At 42.0% G+C, this 18,227-nt stretch overlaps 1 protein-coding gene across 1 annotated transcript in view; it reads left to right on the forward strand.

The window, feature by feature from the left end:
* TPRG1 (tumor protein p63 regulated 1) overlaps nucleotides 1-15,238 on the forward strand; it is a 50,861-nt gene extending 35,623 nt beyond the window's left edge. Inside the window, exons 5-6 of the mRNA XM_089508678.1 lie at nucleotides 5,373-5,526; nucleotides 11,623-15,238. Of these exons, the coding sequence (XP_089364804.1) occupies nucleotides 5,373-5,526; nucleotides 11,623-11,817 (349 nt within the window). The 3' untranslated portion in view covers nucleotides 11,818-15,238. The remainder of the gene's footprint in view (nucleotides 1-5,372; nucleotides 5,527-11,622) is intronic.
* The last annotated feature ends 2,989 nt before the right edge of the window (nucleotides 15,239-18,227 follow it).

An 18,227-nucleotide genomic window follows, 5' to 3' on the forward strand; every position in this document is an offset into this window, starting at 1 on the left:
AAGAGACCACAAGGGCCATCCAGTCCAACCCCCTGCCATGCAGGAACTCTCAATCAAAGCATACCCGACAAATGGCCATCCAGCCTCTGCTTAAAGACCTCAAAAGAAGGAGAACCCACTACCCTCCGAGGGATTGTGTTCCACTGTCGAACAGCCCTTACTGTCAGGAAGTTCCTCCTAATCTTGAGGTGGAATCTCTTTTCCTGTAGCTTGCATCCATTGTTTCGGGTTCTATTCTCTGGTGCAGCAGAAAACAAGCTTGCTCTCTCCTCAATATGACATCCCTTCAAATATTTAAACATAGCTATCATATCACCTCTTAATCTTCTCCATGCTAAACATCACCAGCTCCGTAGTACGTTCCTCATAGGGCATGGTTTCAAGACCCTTCACCATTTTAGGCACCCTCCTTTGGACACACTCCAGTTTCTCAATATCCTTTAGAATCACTTGTTGATAGGTGAGTCAACAGATAGGTAAATATCATTGATACAGTATGCAAAGAGTTCTTGTAGCACCTTTGAGACTAACTGAAAGAATGAAGCAGGTAGCATGCACTTTCCTAGATTAGAGACTACTTCTTCAAACGCATGGAGTGGAGTGACCAGGGCAGACCAATGTAAGCAGGCTGTCTGTGTGAATGGTGTAACTATGAAACAGGGAAATTTTAATTAGTTCTGTTAATTGGACTGAGTTCAAGCAGTCCTTTTGGGATTGTTTCCCACCTGTATACTGAGATGAGAGGATAGGAAATTCACAGAGGCAGAATTCTTTATATTAACTGTATTTTATTCAGGGGAAGCACATATAAAAGCAGATGCACTCACACGCACACGCACACAAGAGCTAAGGAATACAGGCTTTAGCATTGGAATAAACAAGAGGCTCCACTAATGGTGATACTTACTAAATCGTGGTGACTCCGGATGGTCCAATTGAATGGTATGGCGGTGGACTTGGCTGTTTGGGAACACTGAGGGGGACGGTTCTGAATCGGAACCAGTCAGAATTCAAAGTGACATGGGGACATCATGAATTCTAGCCAGCCAGAGGAAAGAAAAGAAATTTGGGTCCTTATATAGGCCACAAATAGCCTGAGGCAAAGATACATAAAAGGGCCAAATCCGCATGGGAAAAGATTATTCGAGAGAGGGGTATCAAAGATGGGAATGGGATAGCAATGCAAAACATCCTGCTGTAAATCACCTAGACTTTGTGTCTCAGAGGTGTGAATCTTTCCTGATTGCAGCTCCCAAATTATCTGTTTGATCTATTAAACTGGTACCTGGTCCTCCGCTTTTGGGCTCATGGCTGGCAGAGTCCATCCAGGGCCATAGACGGAAACCCACACCACAAAACTGGGAGGCATCCAATGGTAATAGAAATGCAAACCCTTGTGGGTATGGATATGAGGTGACATGTTCAGTTTAATAATGGTCATTGGGGGACAAGGCAGAAGGAAGGATGTTGCCTAAAGCCAAGGAGAGTAATTATTATTATTATTATTATTATTATTATTATTATTCGTATTTTCCTGCCTCTCCTGGGTGGATCGAGGTGGAATCACAACCTGATTTAAGAAACAATACAGAATAACACACAACAATTCGATAAAATACATAACAATTAGCAATTAAAAACAGGCTATCACAGGCAACAGTGGAGTTCAGGGAGGTGGACTCGTGTCTTACCAAAAATCAGGTGGGTATCCTCGCCGGAAGAGCTCTGTCTTAACTGCCTTCCTGAAGGTTTCCAGGGAGGCAGTAAGATGGATCTCTTCTGGGAGACTATTCCACAGTCTTGGAGCAGCTATCGTAAAAGCTCTTTGGGAAGTTGAAACGTATTTGGTTGTTGTTACTTCTAACAAGTTCTTCCCCGTCATTCTAAGAGTGCAGGACGGATTGTATAGGGAGAAGCGTTCCCATAAGCAACTCAGACCCAAGCCATGTAGGGCTTTAAAGGTAATAACCAACACCTTGTATTGCACCCGGAAGCAGATTGGGAGCCAATGAAGATCTTTTAAGATTGGTGTTATATGGTCAAACCTTGAGGAACCGGTGACCAATCTGGCTGCCATGTTTTGCACTAGTTGAAGCTTCTGAACTTGGTACAAGGGTAGCCCCATGTAGAGCGCATTGCAGAAATCAAGATGAGAGGTTACCAGAGCATGTACCACCGCCTCAGGGTCCTTTCGGTCTAGGTAGGGTCGCAGTTGGCGTATCAACCGAAGTTGGTATCAAGCACTTCTGGCCGTCGCATCTACTTGAGATGTCAACTGTAGAGATGGATCCAGAAGTACTCCCAGACTGCAAACTTCATCCTTCAGGGGAAGTGTGACCCCGTCCAGGACAGGTTGGTAAATTTCCTTCCCCAGATCTGAGGTGCCTATTGTAAGTACCTCCATTTTCTCTGGATTCAGCCTGAGTTTGTTTTCCCTCATCCAGCCCATTACCGAGTCAAGGCAGGTGTTCAGAGAAGAGATGCCATCCTTAGTCACTGAAACAGTTGGAGGCATAGAGTAGATAACTATGTGAATGAGTATTGGAATGTAATGTGGGAACCAGAACAGATGAACTAGACAAGGGATCTTTCATGAAGGTGGATTGTTATCTAGTGTTATAATGCATGTAGTGTGCCAGGAAACCATTGTCTCTGTTCAACTCACTGTTGATGGACTAGAGTTTGTGGATACATTCCAGTTCTATTATTTCTCTTTCCAATCTTTCCTTGTAGTTTTGTGTTCAAGGATTGCTGATATGAGGTCTGAGACAGAATGCCCAGGAAGATTGAAGTGTTCTGCAATTGTGTGTGTGTGTGTGTATTCCTAATGTCTAATTTATGTCCATTTACCCACTGGTGCAAAGACTTGTCTGTTTGCCCAGTGCAGAGTACTGATGGGCATTGTTGACACAGGATGTCATAATTCACATTGAAGGACGAGGAAGTGAAAGTCCTTCTAATGTTGTGGGTGATGCCATTAGGTCCTGTTATGACATTTCCTGAATAGATGTGTGGGCAAAGTTGGCTTTTGTATTTGTGGAACGGTCTTGCACCCATTTCCCCATCTGTAAGTAAATAACTGTTTGAGATTGGGAGGAGGTCTATCAGATGCTTGAAGTGCCAGTTCCACTTCATGCATCTGAGAAAGTAGGCTCAAGTCTACAAAAGCCCATGCTACCAACTTCTCTCTTTCAGTTAGTCTCAAAAGTGCTACAAGACCCCCTTGCAAACTGATTTTCCAGACTAACATGGTTATGTCTTTGAATTCTACCTTCATTGATTCAGTTAGTCCATTCTACTGAGAAGTAACAACAGGATCCAAGCCATTATATTCTAATTACTGTTACAATTATTTCACTTATTGATGTTAGTCTCTTTACTGAGTTCCATTGGATTTAAAATGCTTCCTTATCTATGTTGGTTTACTGCATTTTTCTGGAATCTGATTGGATGAAGGGTAGTATGATAAAATTTTGCACAATAAGAAAGAAACATGTATATTTGTTTATTTTAAATGGGAGTAAATAAAAGTTCCAGTAATTATTGAAATCTGTGAGGTGAAAGAAATCATCACCCATTATCTCAGGGTGAACTGACACTGTAGAAATAATGCTGTTTGACACTATTTTAACTGCCATGGCTCCATCCTACAGAATTCTTGGATTTGTAGTTTTGTGAAGCACCAGGACTCTTTGGTAGACAAGGCTAAAGATCTTGTAAAACTACAGATCCCAAGTTTCCATAGAATGGAGTTACAGCACTTATGTTGTGTCAAACTGCATTACTTGTAGAGTGTAGATGCACCAATGAAGAGTTGTAGTTTAAAAGAAGTAACTGTTCTGTATTCCAGAATTCCATGAAAGTAACTTGTTCAGATCCTGGTCTTTTCTCTTGATATATTAAATGTTTAGAGGTAGAAAAACAATCAGTTGGAGAAAGCAGTACATCTTTGTTTAATGTTTTTAATCTCTCTAGTGAGCCAGGTGCTTTCTGAACGGAAAAGCAGTACTTGAACATTTCTTTGTTTTTTGCTGTGCCTTAAAGTAAAAACCCTCCTGTTTCAGAATTTGGGAACCTGAAACAGAGCTGTGTATTTATAGGATCATTGCATGGAGGGGGAAGCAAAAAAGAAAGATTTACTTGGTTTTCAAAATAGACAACACAAACCCAAGCCTAAGTTTTTGGCAATGGTGCCAGAGGTGTGGGTGGGGATTTCGGTAATTATATTTGAAACAAGAAACCTGATCATATATTTTTTACATCTAATCTGTCTCTTTTCAGAGACTGGAGTGCTCTAAAGAAAAATATAAAAATGCAACAGCAGTTTGTTCTCAAAATGTACCCACTAATGCATAAAAATCACCCTCTGTCCAAAGACACGACTATACATGCACATTTAACAAGTAACTGAGTTTTATTGCTTTAAGTCAGAGCTTGGGGGGGGGGGGGATCCTTTGGGGACTCCAACTCCCAAATTCCCCCCATCAAAGCTGGCATGGCTGTAATGTTCTGGGGGGAATTCTCAGAATTTTAGTAAATTTTCAAGCTTTGCTTTAAAACTGAGTTCCCATAATGCAAAGCTGGGCAAATGCAGCCAATCTAGGGGCCAGGTTTTGGTCCCTAATGATACCCATTTGCATGCCAAAAGTCACTGCATGCAGAACTCCACCTAGAATCATAGAATCCTAGACTTGGAAGGGATCCTGAGGGATCCCTAGTCCAACCCCCTGACATGCTGGAATACATAACTAAAGTGCTCCTGAAATATGCCCAGCTTCTCCAATGATCTCTGAGGAAGGAACAGCCACTAACACCCAAGGAAGTCTGTTCCACTGTCAAACATGCCTTATAGTCAAGAAGTTCTTCCTAATATTTATTGTCATTTAAAGCTGTTGGTTTATGTTCTGGTCTCTGGATAGAATAAAACAAGCTTGCTCTATCTTCTATACAACATTCCTTCAGATGTTTAAAGATGGCTCTCACCTCTCTGTCTTCTCTTCTCCAAGCTAAGCACATCCATTTGTCTCAGTCGTTCCCCATAAGGCTTGGTTTCTAGATCTTTGATCATCTTGGTTGCCCTCTTCTGGACATGTTCCAGCTTGTTTATAGCTTTTTGAACTGTGGTGCCCAGAGATTTCTCCAAACGTGAACTAAATGCTGATGATCTGAATGATTTTGTAGGGGAAATTACATATGTATTAGACACCTGCAGAATTTCAGCCAATATCCTTCTCATTTAAGGCTTCTCTGGAGTTTCACACACCCCATTAGTACCATCTGTTCACCTCAACAGAGTCCTCCCAGTCACATCACTCACACTACTCTGGTTGTCTGCCACAAAACCTCACCTGTTGAACTGTTTCACATTCTAGGAGGGAAGGAGAAGGCATACGGATCTTCTGGGACAAAGTGCGAGAGCCAACATTTCTTTCACGTTGGAACCCCTGGTCCACTGACGTTCCTTATGCAACATTCATGGAACACCCTGTGAAGAACAGCAACCAGAGATTCAATGCCATCTGTCAGGTGAGTTATAGTTATAGAGGAGGGGGTTTACATCAGTGTGGGACCCAACATCTCATTATTGTATAGTGGGACTCCACAGAACATAAATGATTTCTCCATGGGAAGAAATCAGGGAAGCAGCTGGAAGCATCAGCATTAGGGAAACACCTCCCCAAAGTAACTTCTCCATGTGGAAATAAATCATAGAATCATAGAGGTGGAAGGGACCCCAATGGCCATCCAGTCCAACCCCATTCTGCCCTGCAGGAATACACAATCAAAGCATTCCTGGGACAGATGGCCATTCAGCCTCTGTTTAAAAACCTCTGAAGAAGGAGACTCCATCACTCTCCAAGGCAGCATCTTCCACTGTCGAACAGCTCTTACTGTTAGGAAGTTCTTCCTAATGTTTCCTAATCTCTTTCTTATGGTTTGCATCCATTGCTCCATGTCCTTGTCTCAGGTGCAGGAGAAAACAAGATTACTCCATCCTCCATAGCTCATCCCTTCAAATCTTTAAACCCTTAACCTTCTCTTTCCCAGGGTAAACATACACAGTTTCCTAAGCGACTCTTCACAGGGTTGTGTGGTTTCCTGGCCCTTCACCATTTTGGTCACCTCCTCTGGACACATTCCACCTTGTCACCATCCTTGAATTGTGATGAATGGGTCAAAACCAGTGGCAGGGAGAAGGTTAAATACCCTTTCCCCAAACAACCTTTTTCTAACATTAATTACAACCGCCAGAATCTGATTTTCTTCCCCTTGCATCCCACTAACTGCTCAGCCCTAGTGACACAGTAGTTAAATGTCGGTACTGCAGCCACAGTGTTGTGAGTTTGATTCCGCAGGGCTCCAAGTTGACTCAGATTTCCATCCTCTTTTAGGTTGGAAAATGAGTATCCAGCTTGTTGGGGGTGTTTAGTTTACTATGAAGCAGTATAAAAAGTGGTATTGCTATTTTATTTATGACTTATGGAGCCTGCAAGGTGAACCTATCACAGGGTTTTCTTGGCAAGACTTGTTCAGAAGAGGTTTGCCATTGCCTTCCCCTGAGGTTGAAAGAGTGTGACTTGCCCAAGGTCACTTGGTGGGTTTCATGGTTGAACAGAGAATCAAATCCTGGTCTCCAGAGTCATATAGTCAAATACTCAAATCATTATGCCACCTGGGCTCATAACAAGGGTGAGTTCAGTCTGGTCCTGGATAAATTTTGTGACCATGAAATCTTCAGTATCCCCAGACTGGTCTTTTTTCTAGCCAAAAGAAGAAGGTTACTTGCTGATCTGTGAAGCCTCCAGATGCAACAATTTAATCACAGAATCATAAACTCATAGAAACTTAGCATTGGAATGGATCCCAAGAGCCACCTCATCCAACCCCCTGAAAGCACACCTGCATGATGCCCATCCAACCACATTTTAAAGACCTACAAAGAGGGAGAGTCCATCATTTTCCAAGGCAATCCATTTCACTTCTCATTGTGTCCAAAAGTATTGCAATTGGAAGGTGTGTGTGTGTGGGGGGGGGGAATCAAGGTCAGAGCATATATCATTCCACAAGTTGACCTGAGGAAGACAGTTTCTGTATTTCTTTTGCAAAGGGGACATTATGCAAAAGAATCCCAAGTTTGCCCATCTCTGGTTGTGTGGTGGAGCCCTCCACAGAAACCCTGGTGGAAAGAGTCTAGGAATTGCATCAGTTGTAGAGGTGAATGTGTCACTGAGTAGGGATGCAAATCTCTGTTAACTTTGTTCTCAGAGGCAAGGAGGAACAATTTAATCAGTTTTCTTCCAACTGCAAGAATTTCCTTGGATATTCTGTGCCTCCCAAGCTTGTTTGTATTGAATACATTATTTTTATGCAAGAAATTTTATTGTTATTATTGGTGGTGGCTGTTGTTATTTTCTTTCAAGTCATTTCTAATTTATAGTGACCCTAAGGGGAGCTATCATGGGGTTTTCTTGGCAAGATTTGTTCAGAGGGGGTTTCCTTTTGCCTTCCTCTGAGGCTGAGAGAGTGGATTGACCCAAAGTCATGGCTGTGTGGGGATTTGAACTCTGGTTTGCTAAAGTCCTAGTCCAGCACTCAAACCAGCACTCACCCACTCAAGCCCGAACTCTCCCTGGAAGCCAAGATGATCAAACTGAGGCTCAGGTACTTTGGCCTCATAATGAGAGAGCATGAATCACTGGAAAAGGCATAATGCTAGATAAGGTGGAGGGAAGTAGAAAGAGAAGCAGATTGCATGCTAGATGGATGGACTCAATTAGGGAGGTCATGGGCATGGAGTTGCAGGACCTGAGCAGAGTACAGTACAGGGGGTCTTGGAGGTGTTTCATCCAACAAGGTCGCTATGGGTCAGGGATGACTTGAAGGCAATTAACAACAAACAACAAAGCATCAAGATTCCTTGGAGGGAAATTCCAGCGTTTGGGAATCGGCTTTTGGTAAAAGGGGTGGGGGGTGGGAAACTGTTATTCTTTACATTCTTACCAGTGAGTGAATTTGAGATACTTCAGTAATGGATTCCTCATCCTTGAATGTAAAAAGGAAGTTATCAGTAAGGGTGTTTCCTTCTCCTTCTTGTAGAGAGAAATATGAACGCTTTACCAACCATGGATTTAAAAGCTCACATATTCCGGTCATAAGCAATATTTTTTCCTTTCCTCTGAATTATCCCCATCTGCATTGTAAGAATGTTAGCAATCTGATCCCCTTGTGAAAAACAGGATCAGAGCGAGGAGAGTTGTTGATTCATCACAACGTCTTTTTATAAAGCTCTGGGGAACATTTGAGAATTGTTCTCTTTTGGGTTTTTGTTTTCCATCATTCTTTTTCTTGCATTCCCATTGCCAGTTAGAGAGAGGTGGGAATAGAAGAGTTTCGTTTGCACTCATGGGACAAAACAGATTTCTACCACACATTAATTTCAGAAAAAACATCCAATTCACTGCAAATGAAATTGTCCAGTTTCCATGCAATGAAGGGGCTGCTAAGGGGCTCCATGCCAAGAATCTAGCAGAATCTAGCAGACTTTAAGGGAAACCACGGACACAATTTATGGTCTTTGGAAGAATAGCTGATGAACTATGTTTGAGCCTATGACTCTCCTCACTCAACCCCAAAACTTTTAATTTCTATTAACTTGATATGATGTCAGATGCTATTTTTTTGCCTAGTTTTCACCCTAGTCAGGCTTCATCCTGTTGACAGGGGCACATCAGATTGACATTTCTACAACCCTTCCATGAACAATCTCTGGTGGAATTGCCAGATGCTGGTTCCTTGTTGCAATTCATCCTTGCATTGGAGGTCTCTGGAAACATCAGTCAGCTGCACCCCGATCAATGGGAGAATAGACCCCATTGCTCACAGAAGCTGAGGTCCATTCTCCCCATGTCGAAGGAACTTTATGATCCCTACATTTTGCCTAAAGCAGTGGTTTTTTCCCTTTTTCTTTACCAGGGACCCCTTCAAATATCGTTTGTTGCCATTTTTAGCAAACCCTACACTCCTCTAACTGGATGTGGGGTTTCATATTCATAACTCCACCGCATCCATAAGTGCACTCCACAAAGGCTTTCAGAGTGGCTGACAGAGTGTACATTTGACAGTAGGGATTTGGGGAAGCAATAGGAAGAGCCAGAGAGGAGGGTGTAACCAGATCCATTGGGCAAGGAGAAGTGGTGTGAAATTCAAAGTACTTCCCACTATCTCATCGTATCCTGGAAGCTGGCATTGCAGAGGGAAATCCCAAGGACAGTTGTGTTCAGGATTGGCACACCTGTCTCCAAAGATTTGCATTCATAAGATGACAACTCTGTGACCCTTTTGTCATGGCTGTGTACCTTCCAATGTGGCCTACTTTGAACTGAATGAATCCCTTTAATACAGGGATTAAAGGTCTGGCTTCTGGACTACATACAGATCCCCTCCCTATGGCCATTTGGGTGGGAGACTATGGCCTCAGAAGAGTCAGATTCTTTCAAAAAATGTTTTGGAGGCTGCCAGTCCATTTCTGGTGCAGAAGAGTCCATTTTTTGCCTGGAAATATCTTCCTATCACCATCAGTTACTTCTATGAGAATGACATTGCTTCCTGTCAGGAAGTTACTGCTTGTCAGTTACTTCCAGGAAATCCTTCCTGTCTTACAAAAGTGGCCTGGGGGAGGTGAAGAACCCATTCCCATGTTTTGGACTGACCTTTAAAGGAGATGTCCAAGATGGAGAACCAATTTCAGAGGTAGAGTTCAGCACCTTGGATAACTGCCTCAAAGTTTGGACTGAATTCCAGAACAGTCACAGAAACTCATTTATGTTTTGTATACACATAGCACAACAGCAATTTTATACACAACGTTTTAAATAATTTTGTGTATGAAACAAAGTTTGTGTCCATTGAACCATCAAAAAGCAAAGGTGTCACTATCTCAACGATCCGTGAAAAATGTTTTAGATTTTGGAATACTTTGGATTTTGGAATTCCGGGTAAGAGAGACTCAGCCTATATTTTATTCCAAAAAGATGGGGCCTGCAATCTCTTTTTATGCTTGGGGTGTGTGTGTGTGTGTGTGTGTGTGTGTGTGTGTGTGTGTATGTGAGAGAGAGAGAGAGAGAGAGAGAAGATGCCACAGTATTCAGCCATGAGCCACTTTGTTCCATTTCTACCTATGGACACTCAACCACTTCCTCCCTAACTTGGGTCTCTCTCTGTTTATCCTCTGAGTTCGCTTGGTTACTTTCCATGGGGTCTGTGCTGCTGACTGCCTGGCATGGTGTAACACAACCCCTTTGTGTTCCTGGCATTCTGGGGATGCCATGGTGTGTTAAAAGTGACTCCTGGGCAGTGGAGAGACAGGCTTGTTTTTAATCCTTGTTCTCAAAATGAGCAGGAAAAAGTGCAGAACATCTTTGGAAGGTGTTAAGAAATGGCCTCTCAAGAACTGGCACCTCCTGAGACCAGGAGAGTTGGAATGAAAAACCTCCCTTGACTATCACCACCAACTTGGGGTTGTGCCATGTTTTTTTTCAGGGGGATGTTATTTAGGGAGGGGTTGAGAGCACAGCCAAAGGATAAGAAAAAGACCCTTGTGCCTAGGCATTGACAGTAAGACAAGGCAGATCCAGTTACTCCATGTTATTTGCCATGGAGAGCCAAGCATCTGCTGGACCTTCTGGATAGGTTGTTGTTTTCCTGTTCTCCTGCTGGTTTGTAGAGAGTGTTGTTGTGACGCACAAAATGCTCCCAGTCGGCGGCTGGGTTTCATCATTCTTGCCAGGGTATTTATAATCAGTCATGACAAGCATCTTTCAACACGCAGGAGATTCAACACTTCTGTTTCCCTCCCTGGGTTCTTAATTTCCTGGAGTGGTTCCTCAAGAGTGGGTCCATATTATAGAGTTATAGCATTTCCATACCACTTCAACTGCCAGAGCTCCATATTTTGGCATCCTGGGATTTGGAGTTTACTGGGGGAATTAATAAGGTGTTGTCTGCAACGCTTAAATTAATAATAATAATAATAATAATAATAATAATAGATTTTATTTTTTATCCCGCTTTTCCGCGATGATCAAAGCGGCTTACAGATTAAAATTCAACATAAAAATTGTTGATGTTCCTTCCCCCAATTTTTACACCTGCTTCCCTTGAGCCTAAATCCACTTTCTATATGCTAGGCATAGAGAAATATAAATATTCTGCATATAAACTAAAAAAAAGGTGATAAAAATGCAGTTTTGTTTGACCTCCTTACCAACAGGAAACCATTCTGTTTCTCTATACTGTTGCCAGACAGTGGCCACTTGTCTAGAGTAGAAGTTATGCATCAGGAGAATTAGATGTTGTGGCACACTTATTTCTTTTAGAGCAAACCATAATTTCTCATGATCCACAAAATCAAAGGTTCTGCTGTAATCTATAAAATACAGGTTGATTTTCTTCTGAAATAATTTAGTGCATTCCTGTATCCAACATGGGTTTGCAATCTGATCCCTAGTGCTGCTTCCTTTTACGAAACCAAAACTCAACCATAATCCTTTTACAACATTTGAGCTACTTTAGATAATAATAATACTAATAATGTGGCTGTGAACTCCTGCTTTTCTTCTCCAGATCTCCACATTCACAGCTCAGCTTGTCCAAGCAGTTCAGAATGCCCAGCGGAAGGATCCTGTGCCCGGTCGAACCGACGGAGTTGCCGTGATGAATGAGCCCATCCTCATAGAGACCTACACAGGGCTGATGTCCTTCGTTGGGAACCGAAACAAACTGGGTTATTCCCTTGCACGGGGTAGTTTTGGATTCTGAAATGTGCAAGTTGGAGGGTTTATTTTCTCTTGTGGGAGAATTTTTCTACCACTTGCACCTTGCAATGTTACTAAATAGGGTGGGGGCTTATGGGTAAATTACCAAGAAGGGTCATGTCTCTTGAACAACAGAACCTCCATGTCTTGAGAGAATAAAGGCTGGGGTGGGGAACCCATGTGGACCTGCAAGCACTAGAGCTGGTCCTACCATTAGGCAGAGCAAGGCAGCTGCCCCAAGCAACAGATTCGAGTGTCATGAAAAAGCAGCAAACCACAATTTGTTTACTTTATTGTTTTGGGGGGATGAGGGATACCTGTGGTAACATCTTCAGATGACAAAATAACTTGTCTGGGCTTGAGCACACTGTGCTTAATCATTATGTCATTTTCACTTCTGCCTTAGGCAGGAAAATGTCTTGGTTCACCCCTGCCAGTTTTGGGGTACATCTACAGTAGTGGTTTTCAAATCTTGGGCTTCCAAGTGCTTTGGACTTAACTCTCAGAAACCCCAGCCAGCTTGGTCAACAGTCAGGAATTTGGGGAGCTGAAGTCCAAAACTCCTGGAGAACCAAAGTTTGGGAACCACTGATCTACACTGTAGAAATAATGCCCTTTGACAACACTTTAACTGCCGTGGCCCATCCTACAGAACTCTGGGATTTATTGTTTTTGTGAGGCACCAGCATTCTTTAGCAGAGAAAGAGCTGGTAGGGCAAGCTTATCTGCCCTCCGTCTTTCTCTCTGTTTTGTTGTTCATTTATGCTGACCATATTTTCTTGAGACAAAAACTGGACATTGGGATGGCAAAAACCAGATGGAGTTATGTTATATTCCACAAAAAAGTAAGCAATAGCAAAAATTTTATTACATTGACATATTGAGCTAACAATTATTCTTCAGTGACAGAACTCACACAAAAATTTAGGTAGCAGGGGACTGTATTTCACCATGAATGTACCATGAATATTTCTCAAAAGAAACAATCTGACACAGTAAATTTCGGTCTTTCAACACCTTATCACAAAACTTCTCACACTCTGTGACACAATTATTTTGACAACCACAATTTCAAACAGGGATCTTAAAACCATTTTTACAACATAACATTCTTGAAAATGGGACAAAATTGACACTTATATTAAAATGACAGCACAGTCTGGAAATATGAAAAAAATGGTACTAACCCCTTTAAAATGGTATGTATGATCAGCCTATGCATACTCAATATGAGAGATTCTGCAGATAGTTCACCTTGCCTGTTGTAGGGAAGCAAACAGAACTGTTGTAGGAACAGCTACAGCAGAATCTCATTCCTTCCCAGCTCAAGATTGCATGGCATTGTTTACTGCTAATACACTGCTTCAATCTGACACTAAAAGTCTGTATTTCTCCTATTCATCTCCATCATCCTCCCAATATTGCTGCTGCTAAAAAAAACCACATCCACCTTCTAGCTAAACAGATCCTGAGCAGGAAATGGAGAACTGAGGGGTTCTTCAGACTGGCCGTTAAGGCCGGCTTGGGGACGGAGTCGGGGCATCGCATTCACACAACATACACCTGAACTCTGCCCCCCAGGGCACTGTGATGCTGTGCACATCTCACCACGGTGTGCAGCATCATGGTGCTCCTCTGGTGCTGTGTCTGCCCTGAAGGAGCGCTGTATAGCTGCAGCACCATGCTTATCATGCCCTTTCCAGGGCACAAAAAGGAGTTGATTTTTGTGGCTCCTTTTCACACCAGAGGAAAGACCAGATCAGGACTGTGGCATGTGGTTACATGGCCCTGATGTGGCTGAAGAAGGAGCGGTTAGAGACCACCCCTTCGGGGCTGTTTCTACAGCCCCTAAGCGGGTGTAAAAAGTCTTTGTAAAAACAAACATCTGCATTAGAGGTTTCGTTAACTGGGGTGTGGTTGTGGCTGGGAAAAAATCATTTTTTCAAGCTCTGAATCTAATAATATTGGTATCCAGGAATTCTTCCCATTTTAATATAGATTAAGTATATTTTATCTGAAAAGCTTGAGACCAGAGTTGATTGGGATTTTTTAATTGTTATTTTGGAGTACAGTTGGTGCTCCACATTTGTAGCTTTGACTCATGCGGATTTGATTATTTGCCATTTTGATTCATATGCTCTCTCTAGGAATCTTTAGGTCCTCCAGTGCAACTCTGCCAGAAGTTGACCATAGAGTTGTGTGGAGGACCCAGACATTCCTAGAGAAAGCACTTCTCTAGGCATTTGTAGATCTTCCAGCATGATTTTATCATCTACTTCTGGCAGATATTGACAACAGAGTTGCACTGGAGGAGTTACAGATTCCTAGAGAGGCATTTGCTTAGGTAAAAAGAATAGTGTATTTTTTTATTTGTGGTTTTTCCACATTCACAGGGGTCCTTCACCCCTAACCCTAGAAAATGTGGAGGGCCAACTGTTCCTGTATTTGCATATTTCTACATAATGAGATATCTTGGAGATGGGACTTAAGTCTAAACACAAAATTCATTTATGTTTCATATACATATATGCATAACCTGAAGGTCATTTTAGACAATATTTTAAAATAATTTTGTACATGAAACAAAGTCTCTTACACTGAACTATCAGAAAGCAAAGGTGTCACTATCTCAGCCACTCATGAAAAAAGTTTTGGTGTTTGAAAAATTTTGGATTTTGGAATTCCAGATAAGAGTGACTCAACCTCTAGATGAAAATGAAATAATTTCCTGTGCAGCAGAGAATCTGCTCTGGGTTTTAGTCTGAACATAAGAAGAGCTATCCAGTGGTCATGCTGACCGGAGGAACTGGGGAACTATAGCCCAGAAAAAACAAAGAACTTCCACAAAATCTATAATGGTCACGATTATTAAGTTTTCTGTAGGATCGTTGGTTGGTTGGTTGTAAGCTCTGAAATTGTATATATTTCTTATTCTTTAAAGTTCTCCTCTACCATACATCTGCCAGGCCATCATTTATACTTCTACTAAAAGGAGGAAAGCAACCATTCATACGTTCAGCAGAGTAAAGTGATAAAACTTTTCATGGACTGCACTATCATAAGCTACCCATGAGCCTGGGGCTGAATGTTCGAGTCTTTCCCTGCACATAGAAAAGTAGTTTGTTATGGTACAGATGTGAGACTTGCTTTAAGCCCCATGTACAGTTTGCTCATGTGCAGGAAGGTGGAGTTTTGAATTTTGTTCTAATATTATGAGAGTATGAATACAAATTCTCTACCCTGCCTCTGCTGCAGTCTATTTCTTACCTTGAAAAACTGAGACATGATTATTTCATCAAACATAGTCAAGAGGGGGGTGCTAGAAGGATCTCAAACACACTATTGCTTTGTACAGCCTGATCTGTGTCTGTTGCAGTTTGCAAAAAGATGAATAAAAATATTGGGTTTTCTCCCTATTCATTACAGTTGTGTTTCCAATAGTCTTTTTTTCTGATCCAGGATAGTTATTGTCCCCAAAATTGCTACCAGGGTGCATCTACACCAGGGGTAGGCAACCGTTTTGAGCCGGGGGCCGGGTTGCTGTCCCTCAGACAACTGGGGGGCCGAAGCCAAAAAATAAATAATTAAATAATTTTTTAAAAAATTAAATACATAAATAAACCAGGACAAATGTAGGACAACATTTTCAAATGGTGGACACTTTTTTTAAAAAAGTAGAGGACAAGCAAAAAAATTTGCTGATTTTTTAAAAAATGTTAATATAAATGCATGTTTCTGAGGCGTCTATAGACAATTGCCCCCCCTTGCCCCTGCGTGCGAGAGGCCAAAGGCCCCGGCGGCAATCGGTGGCAGGACCAGGCTGGGGCCGGTCCCAAGGCCTCGCCGGGCCGCATCCGGCCCGCGGGCCGCAGGTTGCCTACCCCTGATCTACACTATAGAAATAATGCAGTTTGACACCACTTGAACTTCCATAGCTCCATCCTACAGAATCCTGGGATTTTTAGTTTAGTGAAGCACCTGCACTCTTTGGCAGAGAAGGTTAAAGACCTTGAAACACTGAAAATCCAATTCCATAGGATGGAGCTACATGACTTAAAGTGCATTATTTCTACAGTGTAGATTCACCCCCAGACAATCTGCTCTCCTAATAAACTGTTTTCATATTGGGTTACCAATTGATGCCCAGAAACTCTAATTTTAATGGAGTGGGGAACCAATTTTGAGTTTTATTCCAAACCTCAAAGCAGGAGTGAAGCCCTCCCATAAATCCTCAGACTCCCTAAAAATATTTTGAATTTTAGGGTTTGCCTTTGGGCATTTTTTGCCCCCAGATTTTCCAAATTCACAGCAGTTTGCTTCCCCTAATCCTCCAAATCCCTCCCAAACCTTGAAAATTGGGAAACCTGATCCTCTTGGTTGTAATTGTGTCAAATGCAAAACATGCTGCTTGTTTTTACAAAATAAATTTCCAAAAAAAGAAAAGAAAAGAAGAATGTAATTCAGTTTCTTCTCAAAGGAAGCAGTGAGTAACTGTAACAATTTTCTTCTCACTGATAGAAAGTCTTCCAAAACCACATAGTTTTCAAAGCCTATTCCTAGTTCAAGGGTTATTCTGTGCACAATTCACACATAATAATATTTTTCCTTTATGGAAAATTATCTTTTTACCTGAACAGAAAATGTTGTTTTCTATGCATATCCACCACATGCAAATTTTGTGAGAATAAATTCCCAATAAAAGCATTTTCTGCCCAGAATTCCTGCCCTTTCTGTGCAAGTAATAGTATTTTCTGTATTTCTGAGTAGAAACAGTATTTCTTGTGCAGAAAATCCTGTTTTCCCCCCTGTAAAACAACCATATGCAATTTTTGCCCAGAACTGTGAAGACTTTCATCAGTCCAGAAACACCTTTGTCAGTGTTTCCAAATATTCCAAATATTCGGAAAATATTTTTTTCGAAACATTTCCAAATATTTTTCAACATTGTTTCCAACCCTATTTCCTAAGACCCAGGAAAAATGTTTAAATTAGACACAAATCAGAACACACAAAAAAGCAGTCACAAGGGGTGTTGTATCATTTTGTTGTAGTGGCTCAAATGAAAAATGGGGAGAGAGGTATTTTCCCCCCTCAAAAATGTTCAGTACCTATCCCACTAATTTCTTATCTTTGTTTTGCTCATCTCAGATGCAAGGAAAATAATTTCCATACCATGCTGCAAAGACCATTCCTACTGCTACTAAAGATCTCAGCACCCCAAAACTGGACAGTTTGCAACCTTGTCTCCCACCTGGAGATGACCCAGGGAAACCAAGCCCTGGGCCAAGCCCTGGGATATGGGAACTCTGATCTTCCTATATACAGCCATATCCACAGATTTTTTTTTTATTAAAGAGTCAAACATCCATGGCTTGAAAATATTTTTAAAATCAATGCAGTCCAACAACAACAACAACAAACAAACAAACCTTGGTTTTGCCATCTGATATAAGGTACAGCATTTTACTATGCCATTGTATTTAATAACACTTGAGCATCAATGGATTTTTTAATCCAGGGTGGTAGTGGTAGTGGTGGTCCCGGAAAATAACTGCAGTGGATACCAAGGACCTACTATATTCAAAGATATAGCAGTGTTAGTCTGGAAAATCAGTATGCAAAGGGATCTTGTAGCACCTTTGAGACTAACCTACAAGATCCCTTTGCATGCCTCTTTTAGGGCATTTGCATCACCAGGAAATGGAAGAGTCCCAGCCAATTGGTGCAAAGGCCAATCCAGCATTCAAATTGGTTATGGTGCCATAGTATTGCTGCAATCCCTCCCCTCTACCTGGCACCTGCTTCACCACCTCCGCAATGAAGACAACCAGCCCTTCCCTTGAGGAGAGAAAGATGGGAGCCACTCCTTTCTTACAAGGAATTGTCATGGCTTGAGTCACACTCAATGCAAGGTGGGCCTTGGCGCCATGGAAAGCAAGCCTGTTGCAGGGTTTTCCCTAGTTCTGACAATATGCTGGGCCGGACACCCACTTCTTCCTGATGGATTTTCCAGGAAGGCTGGTAGAGAGAGGCTGCCCCAGTTCGGTGCCTCTTTAGCATTGCTTCAAGCTGCTGTTAGTAGGCTGTGTAATGGAGGAATTCACTTTGGGTGTGTGTCTGTCTTTACTTTCCACCCACACAATACCCTCCAACTATACCTCTGTAATAACTCCCCCCCCCCCGCCATTTTGTGCACTGGCTCCAGTGTTTTATGACTGCCCCAAGGTGTGCTGAGTCAGGCCTGTGATTCTTACAGTGTGCCATTCCTGGGTATCTGGCGGGGCCTTTCCTAATTATACCTGGACACGTTGTTGTTGTTGTTGTTGTTGTTGTTGTTGTGTGCCTTCAAATAGTTTCTGACTTATGGCAACCCTTAGGTGAATCTATAAGGAAGGTTTCTTGACACAATTTGTT

This window comes from Sceloporus occidentalis, unplaced genomic scaffold, assembly GCF_023333645.1.
Source record: "Sceloporus occidentalis isolate IW3139 unplaced genomic scaffold, rSceOcc1.0.p SCAF_2, whole genome shotgun sequence".
Taxonomy (NCBI): domain Eukaryota; kingdom Metazoa; phylum Chordata; class Lepidosauria; order Squamata; family Phrynosomatidae; genus Sceloporus; species Sceloporus occidentalis.